The following is an 18,235-nucleotide window of genomic DNA, read 5'->3' on the forward strand; positions in this document are numbered from 1 at the left end:
TCCAAAACTGACCACATAATTGGAAGTAAAGCACTCCTCAGCAAATGTAAAAGAACAGAAATTATAACAAACTGTCTCTCAGACCACAGTGCAATCAAACTAGAACTCAGGACTAAGAAACTCAATCAAAACCGCTCAACTACATGGAAACTGAACAACCTGCTCCTGAATGACTACTGGGTACATAACGAAATGAAGGCAGAAATAAAGATGTTCTTTGAAACCAATGAGAACAAAGATACAACATACCAGAATCTCTGGGACACATTTAAAGCAGTGTGTAGAGGGAAATTTATAGCACTAAATGCCCACAAGAGAATGCTGGAAAGATCTAAAATTGACACTCTAACATCACAATTAAAAGAACTAGAGAAGCAAGAGCAAACACACTCAAAAGCTAGCAGAAGGCAAGAAATAACTAAGATCAGAGCAGAACTGAAGGAGATAGAGACACAAAAAACCCTCCAAAAAATCAATGAATCCAGGAGTTGGTTTTTTGAAAAGACCAACAAAATTGACAGACTGCTAGCAAGACTAATAAAGAAGAAAAGAGAGAAGAATCAAATAGATGCAATAAAAAATGATAAAAGGGATATTACCACTGATCCCACAGAAATACAAACTACCATCAGAGAATACTATAAACACCTCTACGCAAATCAACTAGAAAATCTAGAAGAAATGGATAATTTCCTGGACACTTACACTCTTCCAAGACTAAACCAGGAAGAAGTTGAATCCCTGAATAGACCAATAGCAGGCTCTGAAATTGAGGCAATAATTAATAGCCTACCAACCAAAAAAAGTCCAGGATCAGATGGATTCACAGCTGAATTCTACCAGAGGTACAAGGAGGAGCTGGTACCATTCCTTCTGAAACTATTCCAATCAATAGAAAAAGAGGGAATCCTCCCTAACTCATTTTATGAGGCCAACATCATCCTGATACCAAAGCCTGGCAGAGACACAACAGAAAAAGATAATTTTAGACCAATATCCCTGATGAACATCGATGCAAAAATCCTCAATAAAATACTGGCAAACCGGATTCAGCAGCACATCAAAAAGCTTATCCACCATGATCAAGTGGGCTTCATCCCTGGGATGCAAGGCTGGTTCAACATTCGCAAATCAATAAACGTAATCCAGCATATAAACAGAACCAAAGACAAGAACCACATGATTATCTCAATTGATGCAGAAAAGGCCTTTGATAAAATTCAACAGCTCTTCATGCTAAAGACGCTCAATAAATTCGGTATTGATGGAACGTACCTCAAAATAATAAGAGCTATTTATGACAAACCCACAGCCAATATCATACTGAATGGGCAAAAACTGGAAAAATTCCCTTTGAAAACTGGCACAAGACAGGGATGCCCTCTTTCACCACTCCTATTCAACATAGTGTTGGAAGTTCTGGCTAGGGCAATCAGGCAAGAGAAAGAAATCAAGGGTATTCAGTTAGGAAAAGAAGAAGTCAAATTGTCCCTGTTTGCAGATGACATGATTGTATATTTAGAAAACCCCATTGTCTCAGCCCAAAATCTCCTTAAGCTGATAAGCAACTTCAGCAAAGTCTCAGGATACAAAATTAATGTGCAAAAATCACAAGCATTCTTATACACCAGTAACAGACAAACAGAGAGCCAAATCAGGAATGAACTTCCATTCACAATTGCTTCAAAGAGAATAAAATACCTAGGAATCCAACTTACAAGGGATGTAAAGGACCTCTTCTAGGAGAACTACAAACCACTGCTCAGTGAAATAAAAGAGGACACAAACAAATGGAAGAACATATCATGCTCATGGATAGGAAGAATCAATATCGTGAAAATGGCCATACTGCCCAAGGTTATTTATAGATTCAATGCCATCCCCATCAAGCTACCAAAGAGTTTCTTCACAGAATTGGAAAAAACTGCTTTAACGTTCATATGGAACCAAAAAAGAGCCCGCATTGCCAAGACAATCCTAAGTCAAAAGAACAAAGCTGGAGGCATCACGCTACCTGACTTCAAACTATGCTACAAGGCTACAGTAACCAAAACAGCATGGTACTGGTACCAAAACAGAGATATAGACCAATGGAACAGAACAGAGTCCTCAGAAATAATACCACACATCTACAGCCATCTGATCTTTGACAAACCTGAGAGAAACAAGAAATGGGGAAAGGATTCCCTATTTAATAAATGGTGCTGGGAAAATTGGCTAGCCGTAAGGTAGAAAGCTGAAACTGGATCCTTTCCTTACTCCTTATACGAAAATTAATTCAAGATGGATTAGAGACTTAAATGTTAGACCTAATACCATAAAAACCCTAGAAGAAAACCTAGGTAGTACCATTCAGGACATAGGCATGGGCAAGGACTTCATGTCTAAAACACCAAAAAGCAATGGCAACAAAAGCCAAAATTGACAAATGGGATCTAATTAAACTAAAGAGCTTCTGAACAGCAAAAGAAACTACCATCAGAGTGAACAGGCAACCTACAGAATGGGAGAAAATTTTTGCAATCTACTCATCTGACAAAGGTCTAATATCCAGAACCTACAAAGAACTCAAACAAATTTACAAGAAAAAAACAAACAACCCCATCAAAAAGTGGGCAAAGGATATGAACAGACATTTCTCAAAAGAAGACATTCATACAGCCAACAGACACATGAAAAAATGCTCATCATCACTCGCCATCAGAGAAATGCAAATCAAAACCACAATGAGATACCGTCTCACACCAGTTAGAATGGCAACCATTAAAAAGTCAGGAAACAACAGGTGCTGGAGAGGATGTGGAGAAATAGGTACACTTTGACACTGTTGGTGGGACTGTAAACTAGTTCAACCATTATGGAAAACAGTATGGCAATTCCTCAAGGAGCTGGAACTAGATGTACCATATGACCCAGCCATCCCATTACTGGGTATATACCCAAAGGATCATAAATCATGCTGCTATAAAGACACATGCACACGTATGTTTATTGCGGCACTATTCACGATAGCAAAGACTTGGAATCAACCCAAATGTCCATCAGTGACAGACTGGATTAAGAAAATGTGGCACATATTCACCATGGAATACTATGCAGCCATAAAAAAGGATGAGTTTGTGTCCTTTGTAGGGACATGGATGCAGCTGGAAACCATCATTCTTAGCAAACTATCACAAGAACAGAAAACCAAACACCGCATGTTCTCACTTATAGGTAGGAACTGAACAATGAGATCACTTGGACTCAGGAAGGGGAACATCACACACCGGGGCCTATCATGCGGAGGGGGGAGGGGGGAGGGATTGCATTGGGAGTTATACCTGATGTAAATGACGAGTTGATGGGTGCTGATGAGTTGATGGGTGCAGCACACCAACATGGCACAAGTATACGTATGTAACAAACCTGCACGTTATGCACATGTACCCTAGAACTTAAAGTATAAAAAAAAAAAAAAAAAAAAAAAAAACTACAATGAGAACTACTTCACACCCACTAGGATGGCTATTATAAAGAAGACAGATCACAATGAGTGTTGACCCGGATTTGGAGAGATTGGAATCCTTACACACTGCTAACAGAAATGTAATATGGTGCAGTCTCTGGAAAACAGTCTGGCAGTTTCCTCAAAAAGTTAAATATAGAGTTTTTATATGAGCCAGCAATTGTACTACTAGGTATATACCCAAGAGAATTAAAACCATATATTCACACAAAAAATATGTACAGGAATGTCCATAGCAACATACTTGAAATAGCTAGAAAGCAGAAACAAACCAAATGCCTATCAGCTGATGACTGAATAAATAAAAGATGGTATATCCATATAATGAAATATTACTCAGCAGTGAAAAGGAATAAAGTACTGATATATGATACAACATGGACAAATCTTGAAAATGTTATGGTAAGCGGAAGAAGCCAGGCATAAAATACTACATGCTTTATGGTTCCCTTCATATGAACTGTCCAGAACAGGCAAATGTATATAGACAGAAAGTAGATGAGCAGGGATGGCAAGTGGGGAAAATGGTGAGCAACTGCTAATGGGTACAGGATTTCTTTTAGAAGTGATAAAATGTCCTGAAATTGATTATGGTGATGGTTGCTAAACTCTGTGAATATATTAAAACACAACAAATTAGATGGATGAATTGTATGGTATGTGAATTATGTCTTAGCAAAGCTGTTGTTTTTTTTAAATCTCATGCTTCCCAGGCAGCTGGAGTTTCTTCCAACTGGGCTGTGGAGTACATGACATGGAAGGCAATGTGGTTAAAGGCATATGTTTCAGAGTCAGACTCCCCTGGGTTCCAATGCTGGCTCTGCTTTTTATTGTCTGTATAAACTTGGGCAACTCTGTGAACCTGTGAAAATATTTGTGACAATACAGTCTTTGTGACTTTGTGCAGATGAAATGAGATGATGCAGGTAAAAGGTTTATCACAGTATTCATTTTGCGAGTGCTCAAAAGGAAGCAACTGTACTTATAAAGTAAGGCAATTTATTCAATTACATATTATTTCTTCCATTTCTCGTGTTTCCACCACCAAATCAAAATAGGAATCAGAAGTTCACATGCATTTATCTCCACTGACTTCAAAAGAAAAGGGTAAAAAAGTTGTCCTAGTTTAGGGATGCAAATGATTTAGCAGTGGCAGGGTGCCCTGAGTGTGCATTACCAGGCTTTGGAGTTTATGTCATCAGGCATGGGGCGAAATGGTAGCTTTTGAGGCATAAAAGAGGAGCATAAGTTCTGTCCTATTAAAGAGATCAATTGCCCAGCGTGTCCAATATTCTGTCTTCCACTCTGGCCAAGAGAGATGCTTCAGAGAAGGCCATAAAATCCATTAACATACTTAATTACACACTCTTGTATCATGGCAGATACATTACTGTCCCAAACCCAGCCTGTCCTTGCCCTACATATCCAACATCCATATCTTCAAGGTAGCTTGCAGATTTAAACTAATTAATCTCTCTTTCTCCAAAAGGCTTTTTCTTACCAGAGGGATGGGAGGGCTGGTTACCTGCTGCCTGCCCCCATCTGTGAGCTATTGCGCTGATGCCTGATTGTCACTTTGTGCCTGTTTGACCTTATGCTTACTGGGCATTTGGAACTCCTGCACCGTCAATCATTTGTTGAAGACCAACTGTATGCCAGGAAAGGTGCCAGACATTGGGGCAAAAGGAAGACTAGGATTTTGTTCCTTTATGAGAGGAACTCTAAGTCTACTAGGGAATATGTAATTTTTCCTATATTATGATTACTTAAAAATGTGTTGGCCTCCCCTCTGAGACAGATATATCTGAAGATAATCATAATATAAGGTATAACTACTGAAATTGCTCAGAACAGCAAAGTGACTACTCAGAGGTCACTATGAAACACTTCCATTTTCATTTATTTAGTCTCATGGCTGGGTCTAGTTGTAAAGGGAGTGGGGGAATGTACTCATTTAATGGAGGGACAATGTGCCTAGATATAAACTGAAGTTCTATCCCTAAGAAAAAAAAGAGAATGAATTTGGGGAACCAATTAGCAATCTTCTCACAGGAGGCATGGAAGATTTTTAATCAGAGAGTGGTAAATTTAGATCTGTGGTTACGGGCACATTTGGTGGCCTGCAAACATCAGTAGGTTAGGGTGTGGGGTAAGGAAAGGTAAGACAACAAGGGAAAGGAAGGGAAGCCGCGGCAAAACATGATCAACTAAAAGCCAAAACATGATCATTGGTTTGAATAACTAAAAGGATATGAGGTGATCTTTGAGAAAGCTGTTTTACAAGAGTGGTAAGCTAGACACAAAAGCCTGTGATGAAAAATCACCAATATGTTGTCCCTTTTGTTGCTCAAGGAGCTCACAATGCATTGGGGAGAGAAACACACATCTGCAAATATCATCGCTGAAAAGAAATCATTGCATTAAGTGCTATAATTAAAGCGTATAAACCCAACACTGAGCACAAAGGAGGGAGGGATTGGGTCTGACCTGGAGAGCAGAAGAGGAGAAAGTGCGAAATGAAAGGTACCCCAACAACAGACAAAGGGTCACACTTGGCCCCAGACATAGTGCTTCTTCCTCAAGTGTGAAGGGAGTATTGCCAACACCAGATATGCAGTGTTATCTGTATTTGGAAATTGTTTATATTCGGGCCATTCACCTCATTCAGTCCGGCAATTTCATTCAATTAATCTCATTCATTTCTTAATCTCATTCATTATTCTCTGTAAACTCCACGAGAGCGGAGACTTTGTGACTTCTTGATCCGTAGATCCCCCATGCCTACTGGCGCTAGTAGTTGCCCTAAATTCACTTATCAAAGGCAGAAAGAATAACTGGGACTCTTCTCTCTTGCTTTTCACGATTTCCAGCAGGGCACAAAGGCCTACAGTCCCGACCTGAAAAAAACAGACTTGACTGGAGGCAGCGCCTCTTCTTCCAAACACAGCCCCGGCTGTCGCAGATTAGCACAACGGCCTAAGCGGCGGAACTCTGGAGAGTGCGGAACCTGGGATCCTAGGAAACTGAAAGCAACGGAACCTGGGGGCGATGGAATCCGGGAGCGGTGGAACCCGGAGCCTGTAGAACTTGAATCCAGCGGAACCTGACAGCGGCGCCCAGGGGGCCACCCGGACTCTGTTTGGAACGGAAGCACGTGTCCGCCGTTTCCTGGTTGCGGGTCAGCGCCGAGGTCCTGGGCTGGCAGCCGGGATGTTGCCCTACACAGTGAACTTCAAGGTGTCGGCGCGCACCCTCACGGGAGCCCTCAACGCCCACAACAAGGCGGCGGTGGACTGGTGAGGGCGCCGGGCTTCCAGGTCGCCAGGATCGGCCAGGAACGTGTGAGGGGAAGGGGGAAGAACAAGAGGTTTCACCCCCTGGTTAGTTTGGCCTCGCTAAGACAGGCAGCCGCCCTCACACAATGAGATTGCTTTTAGTTGGTGGATTTTTGTTGTTACAAAAGTGATAATAGCCCCGTGTGGGAAATTCCCCCATGCAAATACATTTCCTCTCTTTCTCGCCTATTTCTCTGCTGTTTTCTCTGCACCTTGCCCTTTTGCCATTCCATTCCCCTCTCTTTACCTCTTCTCCAGCTTACAGGTTTCTCTCTCTCCACCATTAATTCCCTGTCCACTTTCTCTTTCCCATGCTGTCTTTTCTTTTTCTTTCTCTTGTATTCCTGTTTTCCTTAAACAATGTGCCAGACCCTGTGCTAGGCGCCTGTTCTCTCACCTGCCCTTTTCACCTTCTCTTTTCGGGCTCCTCCTGTGTAGGACATTCCTGTCTTCAACAGGTCGTCTCTATTACTGTATGCTTTCACTATAAATTACCACTGCAGCTCTGAAAATTACTCATTAGACAAATGTAAGGCAAAATTCTGTGGCTGTGGGATGTTCTTAGGAGGACTGAAACGTCTTGTGCAGTGTTTGTCATTTGATTTAGTTGGAAATACAGGGGTTCGTTGCGGTATCCCCAGGCACATTGTGGATACTAAGGATTAGAAATCGGGTAAGCGAAAGACGTATGCCCACAAAAACAATCAGAGGGCACAAGTTCCTTTTTATGTCCTCGGGTCTCTGTTTTCGTATCTTTTAGAACTTTTTTTATCCGAATGAAAAGTGAATTTCAACAAGCATTTTAAGCTTAGCGAGGTCTTTTATTCAAATAGGATAATGATAAATACTGGCCTTTGGGTTTAAATGATTTTATTAATGGTGGTACATATGAATTAGATTTATCATTTATTTAGGCTTGGCAAGAAAGAAGTTGTCCTGCTTTGTTCTGTACTTAAAATTTAACATTACTGTTTTGCTAGGGGCTGGCAAGGTTTAATTGCTTATGGATGTCATTCACTTGTGGTAGTGATTGATTCCATTACTGCCCAAACTCTTCAAGTTTTAGAAAAGCATAAAGCTGATGTTGTCAAGGTAAGTAAAATCCCACTTTGACCCTAACATGTTGTCTAGTCTAAAGTTTAATACTGTGTATCACTAAGCTCTCATTAAGTCTTACGTGTAAGTGTTGAATAGCTTTTAAATATAACAATCTATTTGGGGTAGCCTAGAATTTTCATATATATGACTTAATGTCAATACAGGATGAGTTATTAAATGCTAGTTGTTAGATCATTTTAAGGCAAATGAAAGACACCAGTTCTAACATTTACAAGACCACTCAGTCATTCCTTAGTTTTGAGCACTTAGCATGTGCTATGGATATGGAGATAATTCTCCATCTTGTAAGGCAGACTTATGGTGTGGTAGTGTGATAAGTGAGACTTGCTTAACACGCTGTGAGAAAACAGAGGAGCTTCACATTGCCTGGTTGTGAGGAGAGTCACAGACGTTTTTTCAGTTTCAAGACTAGTAGACAGTAGTTAGCCAAGTAAAAAATTGACAAGGAGCATTGCAGGGAAGAGCAAGAATATACACAGAAGTAAGTAGCGTGCCATAAAGATGGCACACTTGTAAGAGTGATGGAATAAGAGGCAGCCAGAGAGATTCAGCTGTCTGTTCTGAAAGTTTTATAAGATTATGAAGGAGTTTGGATTTCTTTTTTTTTTTTTTGAGAAGGAGTCTCACTCTGTCACCCAGGCTGGAGTGCAGTGGCACCATCTCAGCTCACTGCAAGCTCCACCTCCCGGGTTCACGCCATTCTCCTGCTTCAGCCTCCTGAGTAGCTGGGACTACAGGTGCCCGCCACCACACCCGACTAATTTTTTGTATTTTTAGTAGAGACGTGGTTTCACCATGTTAGCCAGGATGGTCTCGATATCCTGACATTGTGATCCACCTGCCTCGGTCTCCCAAAGTGCTAGGATTACAGGCATGAGCCACCGCGCCCAGCAGGAGTTTGGATTTTTAAGTAGGAGATTGATGTGACCACATTTGCATCTTAGAAAAACTCTGGCAGCAGTGGAGGATCTGCTGGAGAAATGCAAGACTGGAGGCAGTAAGATCATTTAGGGGACTTTTGCAGTAATTTTGGCGGGAAATTCTAAGGGCCTAAAATAAAGCTGGGGCATGGAGAAGTCATATTTAAGAGCTGCCTAAGAGATAAACCTGATAGCCTTTATAGTGATCAGTATAAAGGAGAGTAAGAGAATAGAGTGACTCCAAGGTTTCTTTTGGTGTAATTGAATGACAGTGTTTCTAGTTATCAGAGGTAAGCATCTGTGAAGTCAGTGAATTTTAGGTTTTCAACAGCAAAGTCTGAGGTGCCTGTAATATATTGCATTATAGTGATCCAAGCTTTAGGAGAGAGGTCAGGATTAGACATAGAGATTTGGAGTCTTTTTCTTTTTCTTTTTTAAATAATAGCTTTATTGAGATACTCATACCATAAAATTTACTCATTTAAAATGCACAATTCTATGATTTTTAGTATATTCACAGTTATGCAGCCACAATTACAATGGACTTTATTACCTCAAAAAGAAACCGTGTATCCACTAGCAGTCATTTTCCATTTTCCCCATTTCCCTCATCCTTTGGCAACCGCTGATCTCCTTTCTGTGTCTGTAGACTGGCCCATTCTGGACATTTTATATAAATTGAATCATATAATTTGTGGTCTTTTGTGCCTGACTTCTTTCACTTAGCATAATGTTTTCATGGTTCATTTGTGTTGTAGCATATATCAATACTCTGTTCCTTGTTACTGATGAATAATATTCCACTGTAAGGATGTATCACATTTATTTTATTCATGGACGTTTGGATATTTTGTAATTTTTGCCTGTTACGAATAATGCTGCTTTGCACATTCATGTGCAAGTTTTGTGTGAACTTGTGTTTTCATTTACCTTGAGTATATTTCTAGGGGTAGAATTACTGACTCATATGGTAACTCTGTTTAACTTTTTGAGGAACTGCTGGACTGTTTTCCAAATTAGCATTCCCATTGGTAATGTATGAGGAGTCCAATTTATCCAAATCCTCACTAACACTTGCTATTCTCTGTTCTTTTGATTATAACCATCCTAATGGGTATGAATTGATTCTCATTGTGGCTTTGGTTTGCATTTCCCTGATGGCTAAAGTGGAGTATCTTTTCATGTGCTTATTGGCCATTTGTATATCTTCTTTGGAGAAATGTCTATGCAGGTCCTTTGCCCATTTTAAAATTATATTATTTATCTTTTTATAATTGAGTTGTAAGATTTCTTTGTGTACAGTAGTCCTCCCTTATCCAGAAAGGAAATGTTCCAAGACCCCAGTGGATGCCTGAAACCCTGGATAGTACCAAACCCTATGTATATATTGTGTTTTTTCTCATACTTACTTATGATAAAGTTTATAAACCGAACCCTGTATATACTGTTTTGTCTCATACATACTTACCTATGATCAAGTTTATAAATTAGGCATAAGAGATTAACAACAATAACTAATAATAATAAAGGATAACAGTTATAACAATACATCAGCATTACTACTCTTGCACTTTGGGGGTATTATAAAGTAAAATAAGGGTTATTTGAATGTAGCACTGAGATACCACAACAGTTGATCTGATAATCAGTGTGGCTGCTAAGGGCAAGTGCTGTATAAAGCATGGATGTTCTGGACAAAGGGTTGATTTATGATTGAGGCAGGATGGAACAGGACAGTGGGAGATTTCATCATGCTATTCAGAAAAGTGCATAATTTATGAATTGTTTATTTCTAGAATTTTTCATGTCATATTTTTGGACCTTGATTGATACATGATTTACAAATATTTTCTCTCAATTTGTGGGTTATCTTTTTACGTTCTTGGTGGTGTCTTTTGAAGAACAAAACTTTTTCATTTTGATGTAGTCCAATTTATTATTTTGTATTGTTGTTGCTTGTACTTTTTGTGTCATATCCAGGAAACCATTGTTTTTTCCAATATCAAGAAGATATATACCTTTGGTTTTTTCTTAGAATTTTAGAGCTTTAGCTTTTAATCCATTTTGAGTTAATTTTTATATATGATGTGAAGTAGGGAAAAATACAATTAATTTTTGTTTATTGACCTATATTCTGTAATCTAGCTACCTTCACTTAGATCTATTTAATAGTAATTTTGGGTGAATTTTTCAAAGTAGACAGTCATGTCACTGCAAGTGACTGCAGTTTAATGTTTTCTTTGATAATCTGTGTCTTCTATTTCTTTTTCTTGCCATGTTGCATTGGCTAGGACTTCTACTACAATGAATGGGAGTAGTGAGAGGGTACTCTTGTCGTGTTCCTGAGCTTAGGGGGAAAGCATTCAGCCTTTCATCAAGTCTGATGTAAAGTATAGGGTGTTTTGGAAAAAATATATTTACCTTCTCTTTCCCTCTCTGTTTCCTTTCCCCTACACTGCCCCTTGGCATTTCTGGAGCTTTTATTTCTTTATGTAGGTCCAAGTTTCAGTCTGGTATTATATTCCCATCTACTGAAGAATTTACTGTAAGTTCTTGAAGTGCCTGTCTAATACTGGTTGATTTTCTTAGCTTTTATTTCTCTGAGAAAGTATTTCACCTTTGTTTTTGAAAGATAATTTTCAAAGGATATAGAATTCTGGGCTTACAATTTTTTTTTCTAGTAGTACTTTACAAATATCACTCCATTGGCCAGGCACAGTGGCCTCCCAGCACTTTGGGAGGCCGAGGTGGATGGATCACTGGGGTCAGGAGTTTGAGACTAGCCTGGCCAACAAGGCAAAACCTCATCTCTACTAAAAATACAAAAATTAGCCAGGCGTGGTGGTGCACACCTGTAGTCCCAGCTACTTGGGAGGCTGAGGCAGGAGAACAGCTTGAACCTGGGAGGTGGAGGTTGCAGTGAGCCGAGATGGTGCCACTGCACTCCAGCCTAGGCAACAGAGTGAGACTCTGTCTCAAAAAAAAAAAAACAACAAAATCACTCCACTATCTTCCAGCTGACATAGTTTCTGATGAGAAATTTTTGTCTTTGTTTCTCAGCATTATTTCTTTTTTCCTCCAGTTACCTTCAAGATTTCCTTAACCTTGGTTTTCAATAGTTTGATTATTAAAAATATATATATATATACATGGCTTGGAGTTTACCTAAATGGGATTCAACACATACATATACAAATATATACACATATACAAACATATATGTACACATAGAGACAGTCAATTCTTGTTATTCATGATAGCTATATTCTGTGAAGTTGTTGCATACACTGAATTAGTGAATACTGAAACTTTCTTTGCTCCTAGGGGTTAGGTTCTTGTGAGGCTCTGGTCACAACATTTTCATCAACTGATCAATACATAACCTTGCTTTATATGTGTTTCCATTTAAAGACATATTATTTAATATGTCGATTGATCCACTAACATTGAACTCATAGCCAACAACACATGCCTGAGCAAAGCTCATCACATATATATGTATGTTTTGTAAGACACATCACAACTTCTCATACTTAGAAACAGTAGAAGCACTATGCTTGGGGACCTATTTAAATAGTTAAATCACCAGCAAAAAGAACAAAAATGTGAAAAATGTGGTACTAAATAAATCATGACATGAACACTTGTTTTGCAATTGTAGAAACTAAAGCAAGAATTCTTGTTTGACTTTAGCTGGGAACGCACATGTATGTTGGGTGACATTTTTTCACCATTCTGCACTTGTCCACAAAAGCACTGCAAGTATTGATTTTGAGGTTGCAAATTTTAGTGAGTAGGTAAATGGACAAATACAGAATCTATAAATAACTAGAATTGACTGTATACACATATATACACTATACATATTCTATTCATACACATTCTATACCTATGAACTGATACATATTCAAACATATACACATACAAATATACATACACACATACGTATGCATATATACACATACACACTTCATTTAAAAATTTTTGCCTGAGCAAAAGATCTATTCCAGGAAAACCTTAAGGCCTATTCACACTCATTTTCAGAAAACGCTGTTTCCATCTTTTTCATGAATGCTACTGCAACTGGTTGGCTTACTTTCCTACCTTAGCATTATATATGAGTGTATTTATCTCTATACACATGTATAGATATATACATTTGTATATATTTATAGATTTGTGGTATTTAAATCTACTTATTAAGCGGAGCTTTGGACACTGTACTAAGTCTGAGATAGAAATGCGAACAGAGACTACATGGTCTGCCCTATGGAACCGACAGTTGATGGACTCATGAACAGGCAAAAAGTAATAAGTACAAATTGTGTAGTTAATGCTTTGAAGAAAATAAGCAGGATACTGAGAAGAGAGGGGTAGTAGTGACCAGGGAACGCCTGACTCCTAGTGAGGACTATGAAATTTATCCCTTACTCTGTCAGTATTCATTGTTCAAGAATTTAATCAGATTTGCCCTGGAGTTCTTGTGTTTTTTATTTTAAAAATTCTATTCTTAATATTGTTGCTAGAGGCATGAAGCATTTTTTTTTTTAGAGAAAAACTTAATATTTTGTGAAAGAGGGAGACAGCTAGAGTTTTTCGTTTACCTTTGCCTTCTCCTAACTTTCCCTCTGCAAGGTTTTTGTGTTTCTAAGTTGTCCCCTTTTAGTTAGGAGACTAGAATACAGAAAAAACATTCTGCTAAATGTGATTTTAGGTATTTTGTCATAAATTAGATTTTAGGAAAACTGATTTCCAAGGCATCTTGGGGTTTTAACCTAAGTTTCCCAAAATATTAAGGCTGTGAATCATTTTTCATATTTTAAAGCAGGTGCATTGTGATGTGTTAAAAAACAATTTTTTAACTGCAGTTAAAAATATATACCAAAGTAACAAAAATGCTGCCTTCAAAATGAAAACCAGTTTTCTGTTTATTCTTGCTAAATATTTATATAATGTAAATGTAGTGTGGGTTCTGGTTGATGTTTTGTGAAAATTATGTTCCGTTTCATCCAGTGCAGGTATTTACTTGATTTGATTTCTTCTTGATACTAGGTTAAATGGGCCAGGGAAAACTATCACCATAACATTGGCTCACCATATTGCTTGCGGTTAGCTTCTGCTGATGTCAGTGGGAAGATCATCGTCTGGGATGTAGCAGCAGGAGTAGCTCAGTGTGAGATCCAAGAGCATGCCAAGCCTATCCAGGGTGAGGAAAGTCTGCTCACCTAAGTGGGCATGTTGATATACTTACTCTTGGAGCGGTTTTTTGGTTTTGGGGGTTTTCCCCCGTTGATTTAATTTTATCAATTCCAAGTTAGCTCTTGATTATGTTTTGCCTTTTCTACTGATCTAAATCTGGCTTTCTTTCCTTAATAATAAACTTCTAGGTGTATTTCTTCAAATCTCAACTGATTTGTGCTTTGGTAAAACTCATTAATTTCAATATCAGCCTCAGTCAAGCATGATAAGAAAAATTAAGTGTTACAATCTTATAATCTAAGCTACAGTATAAGGCAAGTTGGCCACTGCTGTTAGGAACTAGCCATCAGTGCTTACTCTACATTAAGTAATTTGTTCATTAACAGAGGTGAACAAAATTTTGTTCTCATTTTCATATAGAATGCTTATTTGCTCATTTCATGTTACTGACCTAAAACCAGTACAGTATTCTTTAGACTCAAATCCTCTAGTGGCTCTCTTGACTGAATGAATTTTTTAAATGACTATTTAAAAAATATTTATTAAATACTTAACTGTGTACTAGGTACTGAACTGGATCTTTACATATTCTGTTTATTTTTTGAAAAACCATGAAAAACTGTAAAGTTCCATTAAGTAATTCCACAGACACATTAGGAAAGTCTGACATCTTGGTTGTGGCTAGGAGAGTTTCATATTGATTTTATAGTTTTAAGTAATGATTAGGGCAAATTGCTTTTTATTTTCTTTGAAGTGATATTTCAGATTACTTCAAAATTTTGACCTTGAGATTTTAACCAGACAACTTATTTTTATATAAAATAAGTTTTTTTTTTCCTGGAATCTTGACACACACACACACACACACGTCACATTTGGGGCTGGTGGTTAAGTTTTTAAGGATTATATTTAAAAAACTAAACATCAAGGATAAGTTAGCCAAGGCTTTTGGAGAGTGTCGTTTCTGAATTTTGCCTGTCTTTATCCGGTCTTTGCAGATGTTCAGTGGTTGTGGAATCAAGATGCTTCTCGCGATTTACTGCTTGCCATCCACCCACCGAATTACATTGTGCTCTGGAATGCCGACACTGGCACCAAACTGTGGAAGAAGAGCTACGCAGATAACATGCTTTCTTTTTCTTTTGACCCTTTCGACCCCTCACATTTAACTTGTGAGTAACAGTTGTTTGTGGAAAACGAGTTGAGATATTTATAATATAGTAATGCTATGTACATGAGATATACACACACACACATTATACATCTATAATGTTAAAATGACTGAGTAAAGTGGAGAAGCATGTCTAGTCCATATATCTGCAGCTCCTAATACATAAACTCAATCCTTTGCAAATGTGATAATTAAAAGTTTAAATCAGCAAGCTACACCTTCTCTGTGTTGAATTTGTAAATAGTATTAGACTAGCCAGGGACAGAGAGTGACTTTGACACTCCAGACTTAATTAGTTTTTCTAAGAACATTTAAATAACTTGAATCAAGGGTTTCATTCAGTCTGTGGCCAAGTTAAGTTCTTGCTTTTTAAAAAATTGTACTAATTCACGCCATTCATTTTGAGTGCCATAAACAGATGCATGTAAAGAAGAAATAAACCTAAGCAAATTTTTTCTTGCAGAGGTAGTTTTTGCTAATATTAAATGTTTTCCTGAGCTAATGGTCTAAAAATGAGATTTGCTTTAGATATTTTTATGGCTAAATTGTTTAGAAAATATTTAATCATCCAACAGATATTTCTTGCGCTATTACTACTCTTCTGGGAACCAAGATGTCTCGGAACCCAGAAGGCAGGAACCTTCACAGAGTTTGCATTCTAGTGAGAAGAAGTCATATCATAAACTATGAACACAATGAATTAATAAATTCTAGTGTAGTAAGAGGTGACAGGTGATATAAAGACAGGATAAAGGGGGTGCAGAAGACTGGGGGATGAGAGCATGCAAGTTGTATGAGATAAAGTGGTCAAAGTAGGCTTCACTTTGATAATGATCAGAAATGTGAAGGAGGTAAGGAAATTAGCTATGGTAAGAAATGTTTTTCCTGGATTTGAATGACTCAAAATTATTTTACCCATCAACTTTTATTGAGGGGCATGTGTGTGTCTGCATATGTTAAAGGAGGAAAAGAAAGGCAGACAAGGCGAAATTATAATAACATGGGAAATGTGGCTGTATAAATATGCTACAATGTGTTTAGGCTTTTATGTATATAAATGTATATGAACGTGTGCATACATACACTCACTCGGTCACCAGTTTGCTCACTTAGGTGCAGTGCTGGGGAAACACCTAGGAGGGCTGGCCCAGTTGGCAGAGTCAGGGAAGAAAGACATCACAAAGGAAGGGAGGCAAAGGGGACCTTGAAGGATGAGTTCTGGAACCTGAAAAGGCAGCAAGACTTTCAGCTAACTTGATTGCATCAGCTCTTTACATCTCTGCAATTTGGTTGATGAAAGCATTGTGTGTTTCAGAGTGTCAGCTGACCTAACACCTTTGGTTTACTCAGATTGAATGTGCTGCTAGGGCTGTCATAACTCTTGAATGCGCCCTTGTTCCCTGTGCTTAGAGAAGCCTTGCTAAGGGCCGGGACCCAGGGTAGTAAGGTTTTTCTGCTCATATCTTCCAGTATTAGCCCCTTGTTGAGGGAGATCATTTTTTCAGTCATAAAAAGGCATAATTTGTATTGCTAAATATGGTGCTCCTTCCTTGACTATTTTTGTTTCATGTACACTTAGTAAGTCACTGTGGGTCCACTACTTTTTTTTTCTAAATATTAAGGGAAAATAATATTCTTTAATCATCTCAAGGTTCGATCTGATGCTTGAGAAGAAAAAGGAAATATATTTAGACTGAGTAGCTCAGGATAAAAATTTGGTATCATCAAATCAAATATTTGAACTTAGCTAATTGTGATATGCAGAGCCTCTTAAGTAAGGCTTTTTTTTGTTGTTTTTTTTGAACTTATGGGATATGTTCAAGTTTTTTTTTGTTCTTTGTTTTTTGGGTTTTTTTTTTTTTTTGAGATGGAGTCTCGCTCTGTCACCCAGGCTGGAGTGCAGTGGTGCTATCTCGGCTCACTGCAACCTCCGCCTCCCAGTTCAAGCAATTCTCCTGCCTCACTTTCCTGAGTTGCTGGGATTACAGGTGTGTGCCACCACGCCTGGCTAATTTTTGTATTTTTGGTAGAGACGGGGGTTTCACCATGTTGATCAGGCTGGTCTCGAACTCCTGACTTCATGGTCTGCTCGCCTCTACCTCACAAAGTGCTTAGGATAATAAGGAAAGATTTTTAATGAAAGTCCATGCACTGAATTTATTTAGAAGAACAAACACTTGTTCTTTCTGCCAATAACCTTATGTTATCTTTTTAATATAAGAATAATTTAGAATGCCAAGCTTGGAGGCCTCTGATGAATTGTAATGGACCACCTGTTTCTCTTCAGCTTGGAGAACATTCCCATTATGTTATGACTGTGTAACACTGCCAGTTACATATTATTAAAATTATCATTATATTGCTCTCAAAATTGTATTGGTATAAAACTGTATGCTAAACTTGATTAAACTTTAATCAGAATTTTGCTTTTCTCAATATAGTGCTCACCAGCGAGGGTATTGTTTTCATCTCAGACTTCTCCCCATCCAAGCCTCCCTCAGGCCCTGGGAAAAAAGTTTACATATCCAGCCCACACTCTAGCCCAGCTCACAACAAGCTGGCCACAGCCACAGGTGCCAAGAAAGCTCTAAATAAAGTAAAAATTTTAATCACTCAAGAGAAACCTAGGTAAGTTACAAGTGTAAAATAACAACATTCATCTACTTATCCTATATGAAAGCATCATTTTTGGAGATGTACAAAGACTGATTTTTTTTAATCTCACTTTTTCTCATTTCTAATTTTGAATTTATTAGAGGAAAAAAATACTTATTTTGTTCCCTGCCCTAAGAGGAGATTCAGCATTTAACATTGGCTTTGTTTCCACTAACTGTGCTCAACTTCCCCACTGACTTTTATAGATTAAAATTTGTGAATTCTGATTTTTACTTGTGAAAATCGTGATGATCCTAAAGTTTGGGTCATTGAATGCATTAAAAGTTTGGGCACAAAAGCTGGATACTCATTTTAAATACATTTTCCT

The 18,235-nt window shown here is 38.2% G+C and overlaps 1 protein-coding gene and 1 long non-coding RNA gene across 4 annotated transcripts in view; one reads left to right on the forward strand and one right to left on the reverse strand.

Annotated features, from left to right (window-relative positions):
• The window catches only part of LOC104664202, an 89,722-nt gene extending 83,244 nt beyond the window's left edge, over positions 1–6,478 (reverse strand). Inside the window, exon 1 of the long non-coding RNA XR_748221.2 lies at positions 5,996–6,478. This is a non-coding gene — a long non-coding RNA (uncharacterized LOC104664202). The remainder of the gene's footprint in view (positions 1–5,995) is intronic.
• A 4-nt stretch (positions 6,479–6,482) lies between these two features.
• Positions 6,483–18,235, forward strand: part of WDR11 (WD repeat domain 11) — a 56,694-nt gene continuing 44,941 nt past the window's right edge. Inside the window, exons 1-5 of one of the 3 annotated variants that reach the window (XM_010365672.2) lie at positions 6,483–6,804; positions 7,824–7,935; positions 13,935–14,088; positions 15,080–15,253; positions 17,694–17,880. In XM_010365672.2, the coding sequence (XP_010363974.2) occupies positions 6,719–6,804; positions 7,824–7,935; positions 13,935–14,088; positions 15,080–15,253; positions 17,694–17,880 (713 nt within the window). In that variant the 5' untranslated portion in view covers positions 6,483–6,718. Of the gene's footprint in view, positions 6,889–6,934; positions 7,517–7,823; positions 7,936–13,934; positions 14,089–15,079; positions 15,254–17,693; positions 17,881–18,235 lie in introns of those variants that run through there. The other 2 variants (XM_010365675.2, XM_030940832.1) reach the window with 2 other exon arrangements.

This window comes from Rhinopithecus roxellana, chromosome 11, assembly GCF_007565055.1.
Source record: "Rhinopithecus roxellana isolate Shanxi Qingling chromosome 11, ASM756505v1, whole genome shotgun sequence".
NCBI lineage: Eukaryota > Metazoa > Chordata > Mammalia > Primates > Cercopithecidae > Rhinopithecus > Rhinopithecus roxellana.